General features: G+C 45.2%; 2 protein-coding genes across 5 annotated transcripts in view; both read right to left on the bottom strand.

Annotated features, from left to right (window-relative positions):
• Positions 1-20,321, bottom strand: part of USP43 (ubiquitin specific peptidase 43) — an 84,427-nt gene extending 64,106 nt beyond the window's left edge. Inside the window, exons 1-2 of one of the 3 annotated variants that reach the window (XM_023190895.3) lie at positions 19,702-20,321; positions 9,114-9,245 (exon numbers count right to left, since the gene is read on the bottom strand). In XM_023190895.3, the coding sequence (XP_023046663.1) occupies positions 9,114-9,245; positions 19,702-20,205 (636 nt within the window). In that variant the 5' untranslated portion in view covers positions 20,206-20,321. Of the gene's footprint in view, positions 1-9,113; positions 9,246-19,701 lie in introns of those variants that run through there. The other 2 variants (XM_023190896.2, XM_026456286.1) reach the window with 2 other exon arrangements.
• A 2,042-nt stretch (positions 20,322-22,363) lies between these two features.
• The window catches only part of CFAP52 (cilia and flagella associated protein 52), a 60,259-nt gene continuing 56,302 nt past the window's right edge, over positions 22,364-26,320 (bottom strand). Inside the window, exons 12-13 of one of the 2 annotated variants that reach the window (XM_023190894.2) lie at positions 23,983-24,094; positions 22,364-22,781 (exon numbers count right to left, since the gene is read on the bottom strand). In XM_023190894.2, coding sequence (XP_023046662.1) covers positions 22,606-22,781; positions 23,983-24,094 — 288 coding nt within the window. In that variant the 3' untranslated portion in view covers positions 22,364-22,605. The remainder of the gene's footprint in view (positions 22,782-23,982; positions 24,095-26,320) is intronic. The other variant, XM_023190893.2, reaches the window with a different exon arrangement.

Raw genomic sequence — 26,320 nt, 5'->3', positions numbered from 1 at the left:
GAGCAGCCATCCAAAATCAGTATCACTGCCCTGAAATCAAGGTGTGGGCAGGGTTGCACTCCCTCCAGAGGCTCTAGGTGAGAGTCTGTTCCTTGACTCTTCCAACTCTGGTGGCTGCCAGAATTCCTTGGCTTGTGACCACATCACTCCAGTTTTCAATCCTGGCATCTTCAACTCTCTCTCTGCTCTGTCTTCACATAGCTTTCTCCTGTGTGTGTCTCAAATCTCCCCCAGCCTCTCTTTCACAAGAACACTGGTAGCATTTAGAACCCACCTGGATAATTCAGGTTAATGACCCCATCTCAAGATTCTTAATCACATCTCCAAAGTCTTTACCATAGAAGGTAATGATATGATGTGGCTGTGTCCCCACCCAAATCTCATCTTGAGTTGTAATCCTCACAATCCCCGCATGTCTAGAGAGAGACCTGGTGGGAGGTGATTGGATCATGAGGGCGGTTCCCCCACGCTGTTCTCGTGTTAGTGAGTTCTCGTGAGAGCTGATGGTTTTATAAGGGGTGCTTCCCTTTGCTGCTCACTCTTCTCTCTCCTGACACCTTGTGAAGATGGTGCCTGCTTCCCCTTCCACCATGACTGTAAGTTTCCTGAGGCTTCCCCAGTCATGTGGAACTGTGAGTCAATTAAACCTCTTTCTTTTGTAAGTTACCCAGTCTCAGGTATTCCTTTATAGCAGCATGAAAACAGACTAATACAGATAACATCTACAAGATGCAGCGATTAGGACCTCACGTCTTTGGGAGTCATTTTTTAGCCTATCTCACCTCAGGGCTTCTGTGTGCCCTAATGCCACCAACCTCCTCTGGACCCCTACCACTTCCAAAATGAGTTAATCAACCTTTCTCGTTTCCCTAAATTTATTCTTCACCCCCTGTCCGTTCCCTACCACACATGGGACACAGTTTTTTTATTAAGGCCCTGTTATGCCAAAATTTCTGTTCTGGAAGATGTCTGTCCCTAAGGGCAATCCCAGAATCAAAGCCACTCATAATACAAGGCTATTTAGTAAAATATAAACTTACCTATATAAATACCTATGCAAGACCCCACATAAAATATGCCCTAGAGCAGCATCTCTCAACTTTTTCATCATTACTCTCCTCATGGAGTCTTTTTAGACAATTTTTCCTAACATTCCCACCATGAAACTCGAATACCATGGATACACTGTGTCTGCGTCTATATATACCTTTAGAAGAACAGGCAGGCAGTGAGGTGTATGTAAAGACCTGGGTGAAATCAGAGGTAAATGTTGAAGGATTTTAGAAAGCAGATGACAGAACCAGGCAAAAGGAACACATGTGAAGCGTCTGGGGTAAGGTGTGCAATTTACTTCAAAGTACATCCAAAAAATGAGATGAGGGAAAAAAAGATATGAGTAATGAGTGGATAGAGAGACAGATGGGTAAATGTGTGATAAAGCAAATTTAGTACAACATAAGTTGTAGAATCTAGGTGATGGGGAGGAGTGTTCACTTCATAATTAATTCAACTTTTCCATATGTTTGAAATTTTTCATAATAAAATATTGAGATGAACAAGTTATGAGTGCTCAAAATGGTCATTCTTATATGTCCTAATATTTTATGACACCCAATTTGCCTAGGATACAAGATGTGCAAAGGGAAGTAGAAAACAGGGCTGGAATGTGAGTCTGGTGCCACAATCGGTGGGGACTTCTGTGTCCTAAGGGAGACTACCTGGCTCAGTGAATAGCATGGTAACAGGGTCAAGAATCTCCAAATCAGGCTGGGCACAGTGGCTCACATCTGTAATCCCAACACTTCTGGAGGCCGAGGCGGGTGGATCACCTGAGGTCCAAAGTTCAAGACCAACCTGGCCAATATGGCGAAACCCCATCTCTACTAAAAATACAAAAATTAGCCAGGCATGGTGGCAAGCACCTGTAATCCCAGCTACTCAGGAGGCTGAGGCAGGAGAATCATTTGAACCCTGAAGGCAGAGGTTGCAGTGAGCCGAGATTGCGACACTGCCCTCCAGCCTGGGCAACAAGAGCAAAACTCCATCTCAAAAAGACAAACAAACAAACAAACAAAAAGAATGTTTGGGCATGTGCAGTGGCTCATGCCTGTAATCCCAGCACCTTGGGAGGCTGAAGTGGGTGGATCACCTGAGGTCAGGAGTTCAAGACCAGCCTGGCCAACATGGTGAAACCCCGTCTCTACTAAAAATACCAGACATGGTGGCGGGTGTGGTGGCGCACATGTGTAATACCAGCTACTCAGGAGGCTGAAGCAGGAGAATCGCTTGAACCCAGGAGGCAGAGGTTGCAATGAGCCGAGATCATGCCACTGCACTCCAGCCTGGATGACACAGCAAGACTCCGTCTCAAAAAAAAACAAAAAAAAGAATGTCCAAATCCCCATACCGGTACTTGACTACAAGTTACTTGACTGCTCTGATCCAGCTAAAAAAGTTACTTAATCTCTTTGCTCCATGATTTCCCAACTATAATAAAGGGATAATGACAGTACCTGTCTGATAGGGATTCTCTGAGTATTTAAAGAGTTTCTATATATAAAACACAAGGCTGAGTACGGTGGCTCACGTCTGTAATCTCAGCACTTCTGGAGGCCGAGGTGAGCAGATTACTTGAGGTCAGGAGTTCAAGACCAGCCTGGCCAACATGGTAAAACCCCATCTGTACTAAAAATACAAAAATTAGCCAGGTGTGGTAGTACACACCCATAATCCCAGCTACTCAGGAAGCTGAGGCAGGAGAATCACTTGAGCCCAGGAGGCGGAGGTTGCAGTGAGCTGAGATAGTACCACTGCACTCCAGCCTGGGCAACAGAGCAAAACTCTTGTCTCAAAAAAAAAAAAAAAGAGAGCATATGTACAAAACACTTAAAACCGTGCCTGGCACAAAGCACAGTGTAGGTGGTGGTTGTTATTACACAAGGGGGAGGACCTGATCAGTTTTGAACTCAGGTGGTAGCAACATGCTTGGAGAGATGCTTTAACTTGACAGCTACTGACTCCCAGATGAAGAAGTATAAGTTTAGAGGTTAGGACACAGATTAGTAGGCTCAAGCATTCAGGAAACAACAGGATAAGGTAGAACAGGAGCCATGAAGATGAAAAGGAGGGGTGGATTCCAGACACCCGAGGAAGTAGGTGTCACCAATCAGCCCCTGACTGTGGGAGTGGAGGAACGTGATCAACTCCAAGGATCCAGTCTGGTGGTGCCTGGAGAACCCCGGTTCCATTCACAGAGAGACAAAGTCAAAAGGAGAGGTGTGATTGGGACGGGCATGCTGGGTTTGAGGTGACTCAATATCCAGGCAGAGACATTCATGACAAATAGGGGAAGAGCACTTGGAGGAGCTAACTTGGATGCATAGCGGACCCTGGTGTATTTTGACTGCCCTGTATACACTACTCCTCCTTTGGTAGTAGCAACCCCCGTTTTGGAACCCTGAATCCAGTCCATGCATGCAGATGGGTCTTTAATCAAGGGTCCTGCCCTCACCTACCAAGGGATAGGCCCATGGCCCAAGCAAGCCACACTGAGATGCTCCTACTCTGAATGTGAATCATGACCAGAGTGGCCAATGGCTGAAAACATTTCTGCAGACTGTGCTGTCCAGGGAAGAGAACGGAGCAGTTCCTGCTGCTGAGATACCCTCACAGCTGTCTGATTCTTGACAGTTCCAGGTTGGTCCTTCAGCCTTCCCTGTCATCCAGCATGAGGCTCCTTGGCCTTCTCCTAAGTCCCCTTTCTTGTTTGAGTCAGCTCAAGTCGGTTGCTGTTGCTTGCAACCCAAGAATTCACAATGACACTGAACAGCATTGGGAGAGGCTATGGACAGGATCACCCAGGGAAGGGCATGGAGAAAGAAAATCCTAAGGCACAGACAATGAGGTCAAACGCGCTGGCTCTGCTCTGTGAGCTGAATGACACTCAGCCTCTCTCTCTCTGAACCTCATTCTACATCTAAAACATCAATTTCATGGAGCTACCATTAAAATCACAGGGGATGACCTGCACAGTGGCTCACACCTGTAATCCCAGCACTTTGGGAGGCCAAGGTGGGAGGATTGCTTGAATCCAGGAGTTTGAAACCAGCCTGGACAACATAGTGAGATCTCGTCTTTACAAAACTAAAAAATTAACCAGGTGTGGTGGTGCATCCCCGTAGTCACAGCTACTTAAGTGGGGGGCTGAGGCAGGAGGATCGCCAGAGCCCAGGAGGTCAAGACTGCAGTGAGCTTTGACCACTCTACTGCACTCCAGCCTGGGCAACAGAGTGAGGCCCTGTCTCAAAAAATAAATAAATAAAAATAAAAACAATCTCAAGAGATGACCTGGATTGTGTATCTTCCCTGCACATAGTCAGTGCTTAATACATGTCAGCTTCCCGATCCTCTCCCCAGCCTCATCCCCTACTTAATTCTGCAAGAGCGGCATTTTCTGGAAAGCAAACTGATAAAAAGATTGTGTTAGGGTTTCTAAAAGGGTAATAAAAATGTGCCCTCTTTGCAGGATGAAAACATTTGAGGATCAGTAAATTAACAGAAAAGAAAGCGGCCCTTATGGTTTTTATTCCAGTTTCAAATAAATCTAGCTACATGGCTTTGCTATGTCTTGCAAACAGAAATAACTTCAAAGAGAAAAAAAAAAAATCAGAGTTTCACAGAGGACAGAGGCTTTCCTTCTAGGAAAGGGAAAATGAAGTTTCATGCCGGATAATCCCAACAGCTCTGTTCTCTACCTTCAAGCGTACACAGCCGGGCCTCTGCACGCAGCCCAATTTTCTGAGAGCAAATTTTAGGAGAGGCTTTGACCCCAGAGAAAGAGATCTTTTCTGGTTTCAATCAGGCCAAACTGAGGGCGGCGTAAGCTCCTCTCTCTAGCCAATAGCCAATAGCTGGTCTTGCCTGGCTGGTCTACTCCTAACACGCCTAGCTGGAGAGATCAAGGCCAGGGAGCGAGGGGTGGAGGGGTCTGGAATCAGGCTGGGCCCTGTCAGCCACATAGGAGTCTGAATTTTGTTCTATGTGCTATTGGAAGCCAGTGGGGGAATTTAAGCAGAAGACAGACAAGCTCTTATTTCCTTTCTATCTGGCGGTAGTGTGGAGTATATTGCAATAGGACATATTTGAAATTGGAAAACCAATTATGGCTGCTTTTACTTGTGTCTTGAAGTTGTTAAAAAGAATTATTGGCTGGGCACGGTGGCTCACGCCTGTCATCTCTGCACTTTGGGAGGCCGAGGCAGGCAGATCACGAGGTCAGGAGTTCGAGACCAGCTTGGCCAACATAGCAAAACCCTGTCTCTACTGAAAATACAAAAATTAGTCAGGCATGGTGGCGCACGCCTATAGTTCCAGCTACTCTGGAGGCTGAGGCAGGAGAATCGCTTGAACCCGGGAGGCGGAGGTTGTGGTAAGCTGAGATCGCACCACTACACTCCAACCTGGGCAACAGAGCGAGACTCCATCTCAAAAAAAAAAAAAAAAAAAATTATTGCCAGGCCTTCTTGGCTTAAATAAACACAATATTATCTTAAAGAAAGGTCTAGGGGTGGTGCACCACAATGAGAAACAAAGGTTCTAGAGCAGTGGCTCTCAACTGGGTTGGGGGAATGGTGATTTTGTCACCATCCCCATTCCCATCCCAGGGGACATTTGGCAATCTCTGAAGACATTTTTGGCTATCACAAATAGTCAAATGCCTAGTCTAGATGCCTACTAGACTGGCATCTAGGAGGTAGAGATGCTACTAATGCTACCATGAACAGGACAGCCATCCTCAGAAAAGAGTCAACTGACCACAAACATCCAACAGTGTCGAAGTTGGGGAAGCCTGTTACAGAGTTGAGTTCACTGGATTTGGGTCCTAGCTCTCTCAATTAGTAACTGTGTGACTTGGGGCAAGTTACTTAACCTCTCTGTGATCTTCTCCACCCTTAAGCCCAGTGCTTTTTCCTGCTACCAAGAGATAGAAAAGGAAAATTGAAAGGCTATCTATCCCACCTACCTTAGAAGTAGGAAGACCTGCCTGGTATAGCCAGGGAGAGGGGAGGGAAAAAAACAGGATAAGAGGCTCTTCCTATGCAGCCAGCAGGAAGAGGTACCACCTATCTCTAAGTCTCCTCTCTCCCGCCGTGGGAAATTGAGAAAGCACGAGGAATGCTTCAGGGAAAGGAATCCGACACACTGGCTTTGAAACAGACAGAGCCAGGTTCAATTCTATCTCCACCAAGTAGAAGTTGAGTGGCCTTGAGCAACTTAACCTAAATTTCCATTAACTGTAAAATATGAGTTATCCTTATAATAGTAAAGCATGATGACTAATTTAGTCAATCACTTCAAGAGTTTATTGTCTACTCTGTGTCAGGTAGGGAAATAAATTGTGCAAAGCATCAAGTTAGATCCCTGGCACATAACAAACATTCAATAAACAGTATCTTTTTAAAAAATATATCCTTCTGATTTCAAAATGTATTCACTATAAACTTGTGGAATATACAGTGTAGTAGACATATGTTTATCTGCTCAGCATTCCTTTCTTTGGGGAAGCAAACTGTTCCATTTCTATAAAAGCTCTCCTTGGCCCACGTTCACCCCCACAGGCATGCAACCCAGCTGCACCCAATTAGAATATTCCATTCTTCTGGCCACATGCCCAGGAATGGACATGTGAACCAAGCTGAGACAATCGGACTCTTCCCTGGGCTTTTTCTGGAATCCCAAGCTCTAAAGACTACATGAGCATTGCAGAAGGCCATCTTGTTACCATCTGGGCAGAGTCAGTCTGAAAATGGATTCAGAGACAAGGGATAGAGACATAGTCAAAGATCTGGTGATGTCATCTGAGTCCCTGGATCCAGCCCTACCTGAAGCTGGTCTGACCCTTGGACTCGCAAGTTATAAAAGTCAATAAATGCCCTTTCGTTGACTGAGACTAAGTTAAATTTCTGTCACTTACAACTAAAAGGCGTCAGAATAAGATAAAGAGGAAATCATGGTAAGTAAAAGAAAGCACCCCTAATCTCAAAACACAGAAAAAACACCATGACCTTTGAATGTGTGGTCCTCCCAGGTTTTATTGGGGTGATTGTTTGCTTTGTTTCATTTGTGTGTTTTGGGAATGACTGGGGTGATTATGTTTAAAATGAGAAAATAGGCTTTCAAACCAGACCCCTTGGGCTTGAATCCTGACTCTGTCCTTTACTCAGCTGTGTGGCTTTAAGGTTACCCAATCTCTCTGATACATGAAACATATATAGTTATGTTCTCCTTTTCTTAAAGTTGCAAGTTGACATTTTAAGAGAGAAAAAAAATAGAAAGGTAACAGCTAGAAAACATAAAGGAAACAGACAAACTTCAGGAAAAAAAGACTAAGCTTCCTGAGCTGTTCATTCTTTATTACGCTAGAATGGCGGGCTCCAAGCAAACACTGAAGGGATGGGAAGGTGATGGTTGAAAGATCTAAGCACTTTCCAAGGGTTTTTTTATTTGATTAATGAAAAGGATGAGAATAACGTGTCCAGATTTAAAACAAAACCAAAAAAACGGTAAAACAGTTCTCATGGCTGCATCTGGATCAGTCATGTGATCCATCAAAAGGTATGTGTTATTGATTAATTATCAAAGCTCATGAAACTTCTATTACAGCAGATTATACGTGGATGTTGTTAAAATAACTGCTTACTCATTGATATGGAATTATCAAAGCTCATAAAACTTTTCTTCTATTACAGCAGATTATTCACAGATGTTTTTAAACTAACTTTGCTCACTCATTGATATGGTTCGGCTCTGTGTCCCCACCCAAATCTCATCTCAAATTGTAATTCCCATAATCCCCACATGTGGAGGGAGGGCCTGGTGGGAGGTGATTGCATCACTGGGGGCAGTTTCCCCCATGCTGTTCTTGTGATTGTGAGTTCTCATGAGATCTGATGGTTTTATAAGGGCTCTTCCCCCTTACTCTCTCTCTTTCCTGCGACCTTGTGAAGGAGGTACTTACTTCTTCTTCCACCATGATTGTACGTTTCCTGAGGCCTCCCCAGCCATGTGGAACTGTGAGTCAATTAAACCTCTTTCCTTTATAAACTACCCAGTCTCAGGTATGTCTCTTTTTTTTTTCTTTTTTTTTTTTTTGAGACCGAGTCTCACTATGTCACCCAGGCTGGAGTGCAGTGGCGTGACCTCAGCTCACTCCACCTCCCACATTGAAAGGATGCTCCTGCCTCAGCCTCCCGAGTAGCTGAGACTACAGGAGCGCGCCACCACACTGGCTAATTTTTGTATTATTAATACAGATGGGGTTTTGCCATGTTGGCCAGGCTGGTCTTGAACTCCTGACCTCAAGTGATCTGCCTGCCTCGGCCTTCCAAAGTGCTGGGATTACAGTCGTGAACCACCACACCCGGCCTCAGGTATTTCTTTATAGCAGTGTGAGAATGGATGAATACTTTCATAATATAATAACTTCATTCACTTTCACTTTCTTAAGTGGGAGACAGAGGACTAGCATCAGAGCATAAGCCATCATTGAGCAAAGTCCATAAAGACTGAGCCTGAGGTATCAATCAGCTGTTCTTATGACAAATTATTGTAGTGCTTTCCTCCTCTGAAAGGTTTGGGGTTTCATCAAAACCTGGGGATGCTAAATGCACATGTGTAAAAATCATCTACCCTGTGTCGTGAGAGGAAAAGTTAACAGTTAGTGCTCTGTAGAATACATAACTCAGAGAGCAATGGTAGAGTTCAAATGGTACCATCTGCAAATAATAAGGAACAGTACTCATGGCCTTGGATGACCACACTAATGTACGGAATACAAACAAAAGAAAAGACTTTTCATATTTTGAGCCAAAATGAAACTCTATTCATTATATCACTGGGACAAAGAGAATGAGAAATACTGGAATGGAAGGAAAAGCCTTGTGTAAAACAAACACAGCTAAGAGAAGGGAGAGGGAACGGACTGTGGATATAGTAGCCAGACTATATAGGAATCTAAGAATCTCAATTTCAAGATTCAGTTTTGAGGAGCTGAGTCAATATTTAAAGGAAAAAAAGAAAACCCAGTACACTGTGTTGTTTTGAGAGTGACCGACCTTCTCCGACACCGGCCCTCGGGATGAACCCTCCAGGTCCTCATGTACACGATCCAGCAACCAGAGCAGGAATTCCAGGGCGTCATGCTGGGAGTTGCCTTGGAACTGAGAGCCATACTTGGAAACTGCATTCTGAAAGGAAAAAAAGGAAATCCAGAGGTGAATTTGGCCCCTTATACAACCAAATGAAGGCTCTGTGAGCACCAGGTCTACCAAGTGGTCATTACTCAGCCCTGACCTGGGATGACAGCATGCAAACCACCGGGGTGGAAATGTTCTTTCATGCCAAAGCCCGCCCTTTTGGGGCAATGTCCCCAAACGGCTTGAAGGTCTCTGTATATAGGAGAAGATATTTGCTTTCCAGAGGACTGCTAATGTATGTTCTATCCTTTGAAAACCCAGTGGGTGGTCTCTGTTGAGTTTTGATCCTGTTGACCATCTGACCCACCAAAGCTCTCTCCCTGTGACTGCTGGGATATGATGCTCCACTAGTCTTCCCTCCATCGGTCTATTCTCATGCTGTCTCTCTCTGTTCATCTAGATGGTGAACAGCCTTCTCGCCCTACTTGCTCTCTCTTGCTGATTTCATTCATTCCCATAACTTCAACTCTTTCTTCTATCAGAATACTGACATTTGCAGTGAAGTTGATTTCCTTAAGTACCATGCATGTAGCTCCTCTACTGCCTCTTTCTAACATGTATGAAATTTAAGGATACAAACTTGTTTCTGTGGTTAGGTCATCAAATGGTTGAACCAGCCCTTCACTACTTTGATAAATATGTATTGAGTGCCAACCACATGCCAGGCACTATTCTAGGGACCAGGGATACAACAGTGAACAAAACGGATGAAGACTCACTGCCCTCATGGTGTTCGCATTCCTGGTCCCCCTTGCGCTGTCCTATTAAATTGTGTAGCAACTTTGTCATTTTCTGCATAAATGCACATTCCAGCTTTTTAAAAGTTTATTGCAAAGAGTAATATATGCACATACTAAAAAACAATAATGCAATAAAAAAGGATGATAATGAAGTCTTCTTTCTACCTGGCCTTCATCCCATGGTACCCCTTCTCAGGGGACAGCCACTTTTAGCACTTCCTTCAGCATCTTTCCAGGGACTTTTGCTATACATGTGTGAGCATGTGGGCATCTGGATGTAAGCAAATCACTTGTCTATGTGTTCACACATGCACATGCACACAGCACACGATGTCTGTGGGTCTCTCTCAGACTGCAGAGCCAAGCCTCCAGTCTCATCCCACACAGGTCTGTTCTCTGCTCACGCCTGCCAAAGAGAGTGGTCTTAGCAAGGCTGAGGACCAGGACAATCCTTAACACTGCCAATCAAATCAGGCGGTCTGGGCTTTTTTTTTTTTCCTTTCTTTTAATTTTCCCTTGAGATTTAAAGGAGCCTTTAGAGGCCAGGTGTAGTGGCTCATGCCTGTAATCTCAACAATTTGGGGGGCCGAGGCAGGTGGATCACTTTAAGCCAGGAATTTGACACCAGCCTGGCCAATATAGTGAAACCCTTTCTATACTACAAATACAAAAATTAGCTGGGCGTGGTGGTGCATGTCTGAAATCCCAGCTACTTGGGAGGCTAAGGCAGGAGAATTGCTTGAACTTGGGAGGTAGAGGTTGCAGTGAGGAGAGATTGCACCACTGCACTCCAGCCTGGGTGACATAGTGAGACTCTTGTCTCAAAAAACTAAAAATAAAAATAAAGGAGACTTTAGGATGAGACAAAGCAAAAACGCAAGATCTAATTAACTGAAATGCTGTTTTTGAGTCTTTTTTTTTTTCAAGACAGTGTTTCACTCTTGTTGCCTAGGCTAGAGTGCAATGGCACGATCTCAGCTCACTGCAACCTCCACCTTCGGGTTCAAGTGATTCTTCTGCCTCAGCCTCCCAAGTAGCTGGGATTACAGGTGCCTGCCACCACACCCAGCTAATGTTTGTATTTTTAGTACAGATGAGGTTTCCCCATGTTGTCCAGGCTGATCTCGAACTCCTGACCTCAGGTGATCTGCCCGCCTCAGCCTCCCCAAGTGTGGCTCTGAGTCTTTATGCCAATAACATTAGTTTGGATTCTTCCCCCAGGCTTCTCTCCGTGTTGATTCCCAAGTAGGGCTACCAGATTTAGCAAATAAAAATACAAGATGCCCAGTTAGATTTGAATTTCACATAAACAATGAATATGTTTTTAGTAGAAACATGTCCCATGCAATATTTGGGATGTATTTACACTAAAAAGTTATTCATTTTTTATCTGCAATTAAAAGTCAGCTGGGCATAGCATATTTTTCATCTGGCAACCCTACCCTCAAACAACCCTCAAACCTATCTTCTTGTACCAACACATTCTCTTCTGGGTGAGCAGCTGGCTCTTCCAACTCAAAATCTCTAAAACCAGCTCATCCTTTTAATGTAGGTGTCGTCTCTCAGGTTCTCCTTCATATCGGTCAGCTGTCAAGCAGTCCGGATGCTCGCTCCCAAATGTCTCCACCCTTCCCCTATAGAAGAGTCTCATTCCAACTGTTGAGTTCCACCTGTAGCTAACCCAGACAACAATATGTACCTAAGGAGGGGTCCAGCCCCTAGGTTCCCCCCCTTGCCAACCCACTGACTTCATGGTAGACCAGACCAATTTTCCTACAGCTCAGCTGAATATTGTCATGCTCTGACTCTAAATCCTTCCTTACTCTCCTGCTCACCACCAAATAGTCCAAGAACCCTCTCTGGTTCAGCCCCAAGTCATATCATTCCATGTTTCAAAGCTCCAGGTAAGTAATCCACCTAGCTGCCCCACACATGCTTTCCTACTTCTACAGTCTAGACCTTTACTTTTTTTTTTCTTTCTTCCTTTTTCTGAAACGGAGTTTTGCTCTTGTTGCCCGGCTGGAATGCAATGGCACGACCTCGGCTCACTGCTACCTCTGTCTCCCGGGTTCAAGCGATTCTCCTGCCTCAGCCTCCCACGTAGCTGGGATTACAGGGGCCTGCCATCACACCTGGCTAATTTTTGTATTTTTAGTAAAGATGGGGTTTAACCATGTTGGCCGGGCTGTTCTCGAACTCCTGATCTCAGGTGATCCACCCACCTCGGCCTCCCAAAGTGCTGGGATTATAGGAGTGAGCCACCGCACCTGGCTTAGACTTTTGCTTTTGTTCTTCCTTCCATGTGAAATCCATTCCTCTCCAGTTAATCACGATGATCCTTTAAGCCTGACACTCTTCATCTTAGCCTGGCTATAGTACCTGACAACCTTTTCAGAAAGGAGGTGACAACTTCAAGAAGCCAAGACACGATAGGGCCTTAAACATGTCCCTCTCTATAAACGGCAATTCCACTTTGGGGGATTTTGCCTTAGGAAATGAGAGATACAAGCAGAGATGACTTTACACATCAAAGTCATCTGGGTGAAAACTTATGACACAGTCAGATGGCCTTAAAATGTATGACTGATGAAATACAAATGATAAAGAAAATAATAATCTGGTCATAAGAAGAAAAAAATGCAAAAATACATTATTTGAGATTGTTTTTATATATTTATAGATAGCAAAATAAAAGACCAGAAAATACATGGCAAAATAGTAGCAAATGGTTACCATAGAATAATGGGATCATGAGTAATTTTTTAATTTTCATTTGTAAATGACAAAGTTTTTTAACAGTGAACATTGTTCTTTGTCTTTTTCCAGTTATAAAGTGTTTGGCAGGTATTTCTCAGAATTATTTTTAATAACCTCCTGATGACTACAGAAGTAATTCCCCTAGAAAGTCTGTGGAAACAGGCCGGGGGTTGTGGCTCACGCCTGTAATTCCAGCATTTTGAGGGGCCAAGGCGGGCGGATCACAAGGTCAGGAGATCAAGACCATCCAGGCTACTAAGGTGAAACCCGATCTCTACTAAAAATCCAAAAAATTAGCTGGGCGTGGTGGTGGGCACCTGTAGTTCCAGCTGCTCGGCAGGCTGAGGCAGGAGAATCACTTGAACCCAGGAGGTGGAGGTTGTAGTAAGCCGAGATCGTGCCCCTGCACTCCAGCCTGGGCAACAGAGCGAGACTCCATCTCAAAAAAAAAAAAAGTCTATGGAAACATAACTAGAACTGCACAAAGCAGTTCCCAAGAAGTTAATTAACTTGGGAAGAATGAACTGCAATATTTGGTTACTTATCCCACATCTTTTTTTTTTTTTTTTTTCCGCTGAGGTCTGCTATGTTGACCAGGCTGGTCTAGAACTCCTGGCCTCAAGCGGTCCTCCCATCTCGGCCTCCCAAAGTGCTAGATTTACAGGCATGAGCCACCGTGCCCAGCCCTATATTTGGTTATTTCTCTCCTTCAACACGGCATAACTCTATCCGTGTGTATGTTTTCTTTCCCAAACATTGACAATTTTTAACACTTCTTATTAAAATTATTCCTAGTTATTTCATATTTCTGGTTGTTTTATGAATAAAAATCTAATTTTATATATTCCAAATGGTTATTCCTTTGATTTTCTACCTTCCATCTGATGTAACTAATGACAGTAACAAAGCTAAAATAAGGATTTCTAGAATGTTTTAGTAATTTTCTTTCCGTTTAATTTTTTTTTTTTTTTTTTTTTTGAGGCGGAGTCTGGCTCTGTCGCCCAGGCTGGAGTGCAGTGGTGCGGTCTCGGCTCACTGCAAGCTCCACCTCCCGGTTCCCGCCATTCTCCTGCCTCAGCCTCCCGAGTAGCTGGGACTACAGGCGCCCGCCACCACGCCCGGCTAATTTTTTTGTATTTTTAGTAGAGATGGTGTTTCACCATGTTAGCCAAGATGGTCTCGATCTTCTGACCTCGTGATCCGCCCACCTCGGCCTCCCAAAGTGCTGGGATTACAAGCGTGAGCCACCGCGCCCGGCCCCGTTTAATATTTTTTACTCCCTTTCCATTTTATGTCTGTTTTGTCCAGAACTTCCAAAACATAAGAGTGGTGAGGAAGGCATCCTTGTTGTTAAAAAGCCATGTCTCCATTATATCACTGTAGGCCTAAAAGGGATGCTTAAGCACATAAGATAATATAAATTCCAGATGGCTAAAATGTTTAATATAACCATAGAAAAGCTGGTACATAAAATCAAATATTTATCATAAGGTGTGATATAAATAAATCTAAATCTTCCAATATTGGGGTAGGGGGAAGATGGAGACAGTTTTGAGGAAATATTTGTAGCAAATATGCCAAGAGCTAAGGAACTTACAGAAACCTAAAAACATTGAGACCTAAGAATATTGAGCAGATGGGAGAGATGCATAAGAATATTGAGCAGATGGGCCGGGTAAAGTGGCTCACTGGTCAGGAGTTCAAGACCAGCCTGGCCAACATGGTGAAACCCCATCTCTGCTAAAAATACAAAAATTAGTTGGGCATGGTGGCACGCACCTGTAGTCCCAGCTACTCAGAAGGCTGAGGCAGGAGAATTGCTTGAACTTGGGAGGCAGAGGTTGCAGTGAGCTAAGATCGCACCACTGCTGCACTCCAGCCTGGGTGACAGAGCAAGACTCTGTCTCAAAAAAAAAAAAAAAGAACATTGAACAGATGATTGATTCCAAAAGCAGACTCACAACTAGTAAAGAAACACGGAAAAATCTTCCACCTCGCTCCTAATCAAAGAAATAAAAATAAAAAACCATTTTTAGAAGTTTAGAAGATAATGCTATTTCTTAGCGTGCAAAGGCACAAGAGCAATGTAATGAACTTTGGTGACTCGAGGGGAAGGGTAGGAGGTGGGTGAAGGCTAAAAGACTGCACACTGGGTCCAGTGGCCATTGCTCGGATGACAGGTGCACCAAAATCTCTCAAATCACCACTAAAGAACTTATCCATGTAACCAAATACTACCTGTTCCCCAAAAACCTATTAAAATGTTTAAAATATGCTATTTCTTTTTGTTGAATAAATTAATAATAAGGGATAAAGATTTATTATACAGCCTGGTGATTATAGTTAATAATAATATATTATATACTTGAAAATTGCCACGGGAATAGATCGTAAATGTTCTCACCACAAAAACGTAAGTATGTTGGCCAGGTGTGGTGGCTCACACCTGTAATCCCAGCATTTGGGAGGCTGAGGCAGGCGGATCACTTGGGGTCAGGAGTTTGAGACCAGCCTGGCCAACATGGCGAAACCCTGTATCTACTAAAATACAAAAAATAGCCGGGCGTGGTGGTGCACGTCTGTAATCCCAGCTACTTGGGAGGCTGAGGCAGGAGAATCACCTGAACCCAGAAAGTAGAGGTTGTAGTGAGCCGAGATAGTGCCCCTGCACTCCAGCCTGGGCGACAGAGCAAAACTCCATCTCCATGACAACAACAACAACAACAACTCAATATTTAAAATTGAGATGGTGACTACACAGGTTCACACATTTGTTAAAACTTCCTAAATTTTATGCTTATACTGGGTGCATTTCATCATATATAGTTTAGACCTCAATAAAGTTGATCTAAAAAGTAAAAATAGATAATAAAAGTCATACCTTTGCTTTGCCTATGTAATTCCATTTGTAGGAATTAAGCTTATGGGAATAATCACAGCTAAGGACAGTGATTTAAATACAAGAAACTTCAATACAGTATAATACTGGAAAATGGAAACTCCATTTCCATTTTATATGTTACTGTTTTGTCCAGAACTTCCAAAACATAAGAGTGATGAAGAAGGCATCCTTGTTTTTAAAAAATCTCCAGTATATCACTGTAGATCTAAAATTGATGTGTAAGCACATAAACTAATATAAATTCCAGATGGCTAAAATTTTTAATATAACCATAGATCTCCATACAGAATTGGTTCATTTAATAATATATTAATTGTTAAAGACTCAATTATTAATGATTGTTGTGTATTATTAAGACTAGGAAAACGTAACAGTGCTTAAATGAGAAAAGCAGGATATAAAACTAAAATTTTCAGTTGTTTATACTTTGAAACATATCAGTATATTTACAATGGTTATCTCTAGCGGTTAAAATTACAGATCTCTTTTTTTTTATAGTTTAACTTTTTTTTTTTTTTTTTTACAATGTGCAGCATTTAATTACATCATTAGAAAAGCACAGAAAATCAAATATTGCATGTTCTCACTTATAAGTGGGAGCTAAATCTTGCGTACACATGGACATAAGGAAGGGGACTCCAAAAGGAAGGAGGGAGGGAGGGAGGCAGGGGGACAAGGGCTGAAAAACTTCCTATTGGGCACTGTGTTCACTATCTGGGTGACAGGGTCAAGAGAAGCTCAAACCTCAGCATCACACAATATACCCTTATAACAAACCTGCACACGTACCCACTGAATGTAAAATAAAAATGTAAAATTAAAAAAAAAAAAAAACAAAGAAAAGAATTCTAGATAATACCACGGACAGGACTTTTCTTTCTGTTTTTCAGAGGGAGTCTCACTCTGTCAGCCAGGCTGGAATACAGTGGCACAATCTTGGCTCACTGCAACCTCGGCCTCTCAGGTTCAAGCAATTCGCCTGTCTCAGCCTCCTGAGTAGCTGGGACTACAGGCACACGCCACCATGCCCGGCTAATTTTTGTATTTTTAGTAGAGACAGGGTTTCACCATATTGGTCAGGAGGCTGAGGTAGGAGGATCACTTGAGCCCAGGAGTTGAAAACTGTAGTGAGCTATGATGACACCACTATACTCCAGCCTGGATGACAGAGTGAGACTCTCTTTTAAAGAGAGAGAGACAGAGAGAGAGAGAGAGGAAGGAGGGAGAGAGGGAGGGAAGGATGGAAAGGAGAGAGGGTGGGCGGGAAAAAAATAGAAAGGGAGAGAAAGAAAGAAAAAGAAAGAGGAAGGAAGGAAGAGAGAGAGAAAGAGAAAGAGAAAGAGAAAGGAAAGGAAAGGAAAAGACAAGACAAGACTCCTTAAGACAACCTAACCTGGTGTGTCTGCAACTAATTCTCCAGCCTTTCCTCCCCAGCCAAGTGGGCTTTTATTCATTTATTGAACAGAAAGTCTCTCGCCCCACCTCCTTCCCTGGTTGGCATTTCAGTTCCCAGGTCCTGGAATGCACTCTCCCATCTTCCCAAGCCCTTCATTGACACCTAATCCTTCAAAATTCAACTCAGTGGCTGGTTACCTCTCCAGGGAAGCTTTCCCTGCCCACCCCACAGGATCTCCCCCAATCAAATCACATTTTCCTGCTGTCACTATCATAGCACCTTGGATTTGTCCTTTCTAACATGTTTCTGTTCCAGTTATTTTCCTGTGTGATTATTTCATTAACATCTATTTCTACCTCTAGACCTTAAGCCCCTGGAGAGTAGCCCCAGAATCTGGGTTTGTACTCCTCACTCATCATGCATTCCATGCATTCCCAGTCTAGTCTCTGGACATTCAATAAGTATTTGTTGAATGAATGCTTCCCTATCTGTAAAATAAGAAGAGCTCACCTAGATTTCAATCCATAAGCCTGGATTCTGGGATCCTCCACTCCTCCCTCCAAAGCTGACTACCCAAAAATCCCAGGAAATTCCAGATTGTATCTTCCTCATTAACATATTACAAACTTGATTATCCTTCAATTCCCTGAGGCTTACTGGGAGCTCCCAGACCCTGGGGATTTGACAGCAGGAGAGAGATAGGAAATCCTGGTGAGTCACTGAGGGCGACTACTAATTTCAGAGGTTTTTTTTTTTTTTTTTTTTTGAGACAGAATATGGCTCTGTGACCCAGGCTGGAGGGCAGTGGCGCAACCTCGGCTCACTGCAAGCTCCGCCTCCCTGGTTCACGCCATTCTCCTGCCTCAGGAGAGGCAGTCCTAGCTACGCCTGTAGTCCTAGCTACGCCTCCCAAGTAGCTAGGACTACAGGTGCCCGCCACCACGCCCGGCTAATTTTTTTTTTTTTTTTTTTTTTTTTGTATTTTTAGTAGAGACGGGGTTTCACCGTGTTAGCCAGGATAGTCTCGATCTCCTGACCTCGTGATCTGCCCACCTCGGCCTCCCAAAGTGCTGGGATTACAGGCGTGAGCCACTGCGCCCGGCTAATTCCGAGTTTTTTCAAACTACTGCAGCCTCTCCCATTGCTGTGGTAACTGGATGGAAATGCGTCTAGCACGAGAAAATGTACACAAAGATTATCTCCCTCCCTCCTCTAGGTTTCTGCAGGTGAGAAGGTGTCATGATAGAATAACGAACATTTCCTATGAGGCTGGCACTGTGCTGTACATTCGAACTCACTTAATACAACAACCCTATAACAAGGTAGGTACCACTATGGTTCTATATTAAAGATGAAGAAAGTTGTAGCACAGAGACATCTGGTAACCTGCTCAAGGTCACAGAACTCCAGAGACCTTGCTCTTAACCACTATACCACACTGCCTCTTTCTTAAAAAGCAAATGTCACCAAAAAGAGACATTTAGTGACAACCATTTGTCCCACCGGCTGCTGCAGAACAGTGCTACGCTAATGGAGGCAGGAGGGAGGAAGGTGGGGGTTGGCATCTCACGGGTCACATGGCAAACACTGCTTTCTCAGGCTGAAACTCAAGAGCGATGATGCTTGTGGAATGAACACTGACAGGTTTCCCCCTCCTCCAAGAACAATCACTAGTCTGTAGGGAGCTTCAGAACTGCGGGTTTCTTTTTTTTTTTTTTTTTTTCAGGAAGTAAGCCATGTGCACCAATTATCAGGAACCCTTTAATCCAACTGGGACCCCAAACAAACACCCCGCTTTAACCCCGGGTGATGTGATACAAACAATTTACAACGCCTCAAGACCCTGCAGCATCCCGAGTAAGTAGACCGTGATCTAGCAGACAATAAAATGCAAGCCCGTGCTCATACATTGTAGGGGATTGAATGCGCCTTAAACAAAAGGATGCTATCTCCAAAATAGCACGCTGGCTGCCTTTGCTGGGCACTCAGCACGGTACCTGGCCTGCAGGTTGTCAGATTCCACCGGGCTTAGAATAAAATCCAAACTCTTTACCGTTGCCTCCTACGTCTTACATGATCTGGCGAAACTCATCTGCCTGCTAATCTCCAACGCCACTGGTTTTCTTTCCTTCCATGTCTCCAGTACTCAGCTCCTTTGGGTCTATGGCAATTTTACTTGCTGTTCCCCCTGCCTGCATTAGTCCTAGACCTTGCCCTGACCGCATCCTTCTCATCATTCAGATCTCAACGCAAGCATCACCTCCTTCCCCTGAGGTCTTGGCCTTTCAATGTCCCATTCCCCACCCCACTTCATTCCAGACTGGAAGCTCTAGAGCAGGCGTTAGAACGCTGTCCGGCCCTCAAGCCTTCAATACTTCAACAAATGCTTGTTGAATCCAAAAACTCTGATTACCCTTCAATCTGCCAGCTCACCCCACTCCCTCTCAAAATACCTAGGAGAATTAATTTATAAAGAAAATATACGCAAGCGACAGCGTAACACATCGACTCAAAACAAAGCCGGTAATCCGGGGCTGAACTGGTCAATGGGATCTAAAGAAGGCCCCAAGAAAACCCCTTCCTGATCGTGCACACACTTTTCAAGAGGCGAAACCAGGGGGCCAGGGCGGCCGCCGGCGCAGCGCTGCCTACCTTGAACTCCGCGGAAAGTTGGGGCGTGTATTCGCGAGTCCAGAGCGCGCGCACCAGCGCCGCCAGCTGCTCGGTGACCTCGGCGCGGCCTGGCGCCGCCCGGTAGCGCCCCAGCGCCAGGAACTCAGCCAGCAGGTCGGTGTTGCTGAGACACTGCACCACGGCGTTCATGAAACAGGTGTTGCCGTGGTTCTTCAAGCCCTGAGCGCCCGGCGGCCGCGCCCCGTCGCCGGCGGGGAGCTGAAGCTGGGGCTGGGGTCCGGGCGGGCGCTCCTCCCCGGGGCTCCCGGGGGCCGCTGGAGCTGGGCCCGGGGCGCAGGCGAAACCCCCCTCACCGTCGCCATCGCAATATCCCGGCTGGGGCCGGGGCGGCGAGTCCCCGGGGCGGGAGCGGCTGCCCAGTGCCAGCAGGAAGCGGCTGAACAGGCGGCGCAGGGAGCGGCGGCGGCGGGGCCGGGGCGCGGGCGGTCCCCCTCCTGCCGCGTCCCCGGGGCCCGGGTCCATGGCTGCCGCCGGCGCAGCTCCAGGCGCGGAGCCCCCGGGCGCGAGGTGGACGAGCGGCCAGCAGGCCCTACAGCTTCGCTAAGGCGCCTGGTGCCGGCTACCTGCGGGCCAGGTGTGCGGGGACGGGGCGGAGGCGGAGCCAAGGGCGGGGAAGCCCCGCCCCGCGCGGGAATCCGGCCGCACGACCAGCCCCCTGCAGGGCAGCGCGGGGCCACCGCTACCCCTGCCTGGTGCCGCCCCCGCGGCGCTGACTGGGAGTCGTCGCGGTCGGGTTCCCCACCCTTCCTTACCTCGTAAACCGACAGACCTGGGTTTCGCCTCTGCTGCTGTTCCTCGAGCAGCCTTCGAGCAGTGGAAATTATGGAGGAATGAACATTCTGAAAGCGCCTAGTAAATGGCAAAGGCCTGGCGACTGCAGGAAGAAAAGGGCAAGGCAGGCATCTCCAGAGCACAGCCTCGGGCGTGGTGAGAGGCGCGCGCTGGGCGCTGTGTGGGGGTGGGGAGCGCTTTTGTGCACCGCTGGTTCCTCCGCAGGCTCAGGTGTGTGCGGACAGGTGTCGCCACCTCCTTTCAGACCGTCTGCCCTTTTAGGGGAGGCAGAGCCTGTGCCTGCACCCGCCCACTAGGGACCTGAACTGGGTGCCACGTGTTGCCCTGTAAAAAAAAAAAAAAAAAGCCCCCGAGTGGTTGTGGTTTGCGTTTTTACACCACAGATTGGGTTAGAATCATTTTCCAAACACTTGTGAGACTTGATCATCCTTGCTTTAATCCGCAAGGAAGGGGACTCAGAGAGGTTATCGCAACGTAGGAAGGCCGCCCGACCCGTAAGCAGGAAAACCGGAACTCGACCTGGATCTCTGGACTGCCGAGTTCAGGCCCTTTCCAACCTCAGTATTTGCTTACCAGGAAGTTTTCCGGCTCTCAGGCGCGCCCCCTACGCGGTTTCTGGTTCACTCCTTAACGCACAATCCTTGCTGAATGATTGCCCAATCAGAATTAGTTTGGCTTTGTCCCGCCCTTGATTCCCTGGGTAACCCTGGGCCCCCCCTCCCCTTGATCCCATGCAACTGTCAGGTTTATAATTAATCAGGCAAGATCTTGCAAAATGAGTTTCTCGTCAATTTCTAGCTCAGAAAGAGATCAGCACCATGTGAGACGCAGTATTCTAACGCCCTGAAATGTTACTTGTAGTTTAATAAGTGATCATCATTTATTAAATATTCTTGATCCTGGCCGGACGCGGTGGCTTACACCTGTAATCCCAGCACATTGGGAGGCCGAGACGGGCAGATCACCTGAGGTCAGGAGTTCGAGACCAGTCTGGCCAACATGATGAAACCCCGTCTCTACCAAAAATACAAAAATTAGCCGGGCGTGGTGGCGCATGCCTGTAATCCCAGCTACTCAGGAGGCTGAAGCAGGAGAATCGCTTGATTCAGTAAGCCGAGATCGCACCATTACACTCCAGTCGGGCGACGAGAGCTGAAGTCTGTCTCCCGAAAAAAAAAAAAAAAAAAAAAAGTTTTGATCTTTCAAACCGGGTTGCAAAAAAAGCAGCATTACTTAAAGGATAAATAACATGCTTAAAACATCAGACTGTACTGTGAATCGGAGACTTGTGTTCTGGAAAATGCCATTATTTACCCGTCTCTGGAAAAAGATACCCGGTTGGGTGATTAATACACAAGGACATAAGGTCCATTTCATCACCCTTCTGGTGGAAAGCACGGAAGAAAGATTTAATGGCCAACTCCAATAAAGCATCTCTGAAATTTCATCTTTCTTTGGTAATGGTCCTGAGATCCCAACACCACACATTTTCTTTGAGAAAGCATGCATGTTTCACTCTCTACCCTGTCAGGAATTCTGCCGATGCTTTAGTACATTAGTCACTTAATTCTCACAATAACCTTTTGAACAGGAACTTACTCTTGCTTGACAGAAGAGAAAATTGTGGCTCAGAGAATTTTTAAGAAGCCTGCCCAAGATCTGGATTTAAATCTGAGTCTAGTCCCGTATAGCTTGACCAATGAAATGACAATTAAGAAGGAAATTCACTTTGCCTTATTTTTAGAGGATAATAGCAATGCTGTCTGTGCACAGATCAGGAGGAAGGTCTGTGGGTTTTGCAGAGTTGCAGACAACAAATTATAACAAAACCGACAACTGAGAATTTATTCAGAATGTAAGAAGTTCTAATTAGAGTCTGCACAAATTATTCTTGAACATATTTCAATTTTAATATACAATGTAGGAATACAAAATGCATTCCATAAAGAAAAAAAAGTTTTGACTCAAGAACAAGAGCAGAGCTGTAAGAAATGAAGGCGAGTGTTGGAGTTATCTAAAATCGGTCTTCAATAGGACTGTGTGCAACGCCAAGGCCCAGAGACGTCAGCTTCAAGAGGTGTATGGGTACTTCCATCGCAAAATGGCCCCGTCGGCACTTACACTAACAATATATTGATTTCCTGGACTTATGCGGATGCGTGTGATGTTGCCGCTGTGTCCCACCCCAACGTGAGTCACTTCGCCCTCATTATAATCCCAAACTTTGACCAGATGGTCATTTCCACCTGGAAAAGATAAACACGTATGTGGCATCGCTGCAATACAAGAAAGAAACAACCCTGATTTCAAATAACTGGATCATTTTCAACACGGTCCCTGTGTATCTATCTTTGTAATAACACTTTTACTTGATTATAAAAATCTATCTGTTGCAGTAAGTTTGAAAGTTTGAAGGGGAGGGGGAAGTACAGAGAGGTAAAAGCACATTTCATGCCACTACCCAGAAATAACCACTAGTAAAATGTGGACTTGGTTCCTTCCAGTCTTTTCTCTGTAAGTATACTGGTATACATATACATCATATATGTGATTGGGATTACACTGTGTCTAGTTGGATATCTGCCTTATAGTCAATGTATTTGTGAAACTTAATTCATTTAGTGCATTTATTTATTTTTTATTTATTTATTTATTTAATTTTTTGAGACGGAGTCTCTGTCGCCCAGGCTGGAGTGGAGTGGCGTGATCTCAGTTCACTGCAGCCTCCACCTCCTGGGCTCAAGCCGTTCTCCTGTCTCAGCCTCCTGAGTAGCTGGGATTATAGGTGCACACCACCATGCTCAGCTAATTTTCGTATTTTTAGTAGAGACGGGGTTTCACCACGTTGGCCAGGCTCGTCTCAAACTCCTGACCCCAGGTGATCCACCTGCCTCGGCCTCCCAAAGTGCTGGGATTACAGGCGTAAGCCACCGTGCCCGGCCGCATTTATTTGCTAATATCCTGATGAATCAAAGAGCTTGGCAGGAAATGATAATGATGTTCCAATCGGCTTGTTGGGTGGTAAATGCCTCTTTGAAATACTGGTTAATTCATTTGTTTTGGTGGGGAGGGCATCGCATCATGCAATAATAAAGTGGAATTAAAAGACGCATTTAAGACTTCAGAAGGATGCTGGACAGCCCAGGCCATTTAAAGGCCGCATTTCTATTATCAATGCCTACCACAAAAAAGCAAGCCTCGCAACCTACGTCTTAGCCTTTATTTGCGCTCTTAAGACTCTTGTGCAAATGTTTCCTCTCATTGAAATGTGACTTCTGGATTTTTCTTTCTCTGCTGCATTGGCTGCAGTATTGGTTGCAGTCTGATTCTAACCAAGTTGCCTTGAGACCCTTTTGTGGTCTTTTCCGATTGCCTCTAGCTTGGAAGTTCCTTCCATGTCCTCGTCTAAATAAGCCAGGCTTGGCTTTTTCCCATCCCAGGACTAACCTGTGACAAAGTGCACCCCTTCCTGTGTGATATCCATGCCATTTATCGCCCCAGACAGGGAACCTTCCAATTCTCTGATTACTGTCCCATCAAATACTTCCCAGTAAGCAATCTGGAATTCAGGAAAGGAGCATTAAGCAGGACTCAGCTCAGGAGAGTCATCCATGCACATGCTAACAAAAGATGGCTCTACTTTATATAGAAGGGAGCAAAAATACACCACGGGATGATACTGGCTGAAATTATAAATAGGCTACAGCAGGGGGTGGCAAAACCATTTTAATATTTTTAGTATTGGTTTTAGATTTGCATTCTATTTAAAGAGATGTTGATGTGCTGATAAACCTGGATTAAGACAGAAAGGGCTTTTGATAAGACTAAGCAGATTGAGCCTGAAGCGAGCTGTAAAAGAAAGAACAGCCTCTGCATCCACAGCTAAGCTTCAGGCCTGGAGGGAGGAAAAGCATTTTCTTCCTTCCCACTGGGAGATGAGCACTCCCGACTCCCCAGAGTTCTAGAGACCGGGCCCTCCCTCTTCCTCACCCCACCCTTATTCCCAACTTTCCCTTCTGCTCCTAAGCACTGAGACATTCCACGGGGTGGAGTTTAAAGAGGAACTGGTAACCTCGGTTCCCTGTTGGGGAGCAGAACTACCTTAGGGGTGGAGAGACAGGGGTGCCTAAAGGAGGATGATTTTTTTCCTGAATATACTGCCCTTGTACCTTGAACTTTGTGAATGCACAATCTATTCAAAATGTAAATGTCCTTCTTAGGAAAGAAAGCTTCTATTTATGATAGCAAAGACAGGGAATCAACCGAAATGCCCATCAAAGATAGACTGCATAAGGAAAATGTGATGCGGCCAGCCAGGTGCAGCGGCTCATATCTGTAATCCCAGCACTTTGAGAAGCTGAGTTGGGCCCGTTGCTTGAGGTCAGGAATACGAGACCAGCCTAGGCAATATGGGGAAACCCCATCTGTACTAAAAATACAAAAATTAGCTGGATGTGGTGGCACACACCTGTAATGCCAGCTACTTGGGAGGGTGAGGCATGAGAATCACTTGCACCCAGGAGGTGGAGGTTGCAGTGAGCCAAGATTGTGCCACTGCACTCCAGCCTGGGCGGCAAAGTGAGACTCTGTCTCAAAAAAAAAAAAAACAAAAAAAACAAAAAAAAAACAGATCAACTTAAGAAAATGTGACACATACATACCACGGAATACTATGCAGCCATAAAAAGGGACAAGATCATGTCCTTTTGCAGGGACATGGATGGAGTTGGAAGCCATTATCCCCAGCAAACTAATGCAGGAACAGAAAACCAAACACCACCTGTTCTCACTTACAAGTGGAAGCTGAACAATGAAAACACATGGACACATGGGGGGAACAACACGCTCTGGGCAGTTGTCGGGGGGTGGTTGGGGAGAGGAAGAGCATCAGGAAGAATAGCTAAGGCATGCAGGGTTTAATACCGAGGTGATGGGATGATCTTTGCAGCAAACCACCATGGCACATGTTTACCTATGGAACAAACCTGCACATCCTGCGCATGTACCCTGGAACTTAAAATAAGGTTGAAGAAAAAAAAGAAAAAGGAAAGAAACAAAAAGAGTGCTTGACCAGGAATCAGGAGTGCAAACTTGCATGTGCATTTCATTCATTTCTCATTGCTTCGTGTCGGAAACATGCTGTGTTCCAGTCACCAGTCACCATGCCAGGAGTCTGTATTCCTCTGAATCTAGCTAGATATTGTGCATACTATTTCTTTTTAATTTTTTTCTTTTGCTTTGTAATGTCTGTTGATGCTTGATCATGTTAACAAAAAAATTCTGATTTCATAGTAAACGCCTAAAGAGATAGAAAACCATGCCAGAACCCATGTTTCTCAGGAATCACACCCACAGAAGTAGTTGGAACTTGACTGCCTGCCTTCCCAGCCAAAGAAGCCAAACTGATACTCTTCTGGGTAGCCCTAGTAGGGCTCCATCTTACCGGAGTGTCCTCTGCCAGAGATGCCCTTCCCTGAGGTCTAGGCATTGGGTAGGTCCTTCTGTCATTCAGGCCTCAGCTCAGAGGGTATTCCTTAAGGAGGCCTTCACCCGCCACCCTAGCTGAAGGAGCTTCCCCCGGCCCACCAGTATCATATCACCTGTTCTATCTCCTTTCTCAGTCCTTTCACCATCTCATGTCTTGTTCACTTGTTACTCGTTGTCCATTCACAGATTGGTTCATGTGTGTATTAGCCAATTCCATCCCCTCCTACCCAAAATAAATTAGGGAAGTAAGGTTCATGAGAGCAGGGACCCCTTGCTTGCTCCAAGGGTGAACATTCCC

This window comes from Piliocolobus tephrosceles, chromosome 16 (assembly GCF_002776525.5).
Source record: "Piliocolobus tephrosceles isolate RC106 chromosome 16, ASM277652v3, whole genome shotgun sequence".
In the NCBI taxonomy this organism is placed as follows: Eukaryota; Metazoa; Chordata; class Mammalia; order Primates; family Cercopithecidae; genus Piliocolobus; species Piliocolobus tephrosceles.
This window is presented reverse-complemented; position numbering and strand designations above follow the sequence as displayed.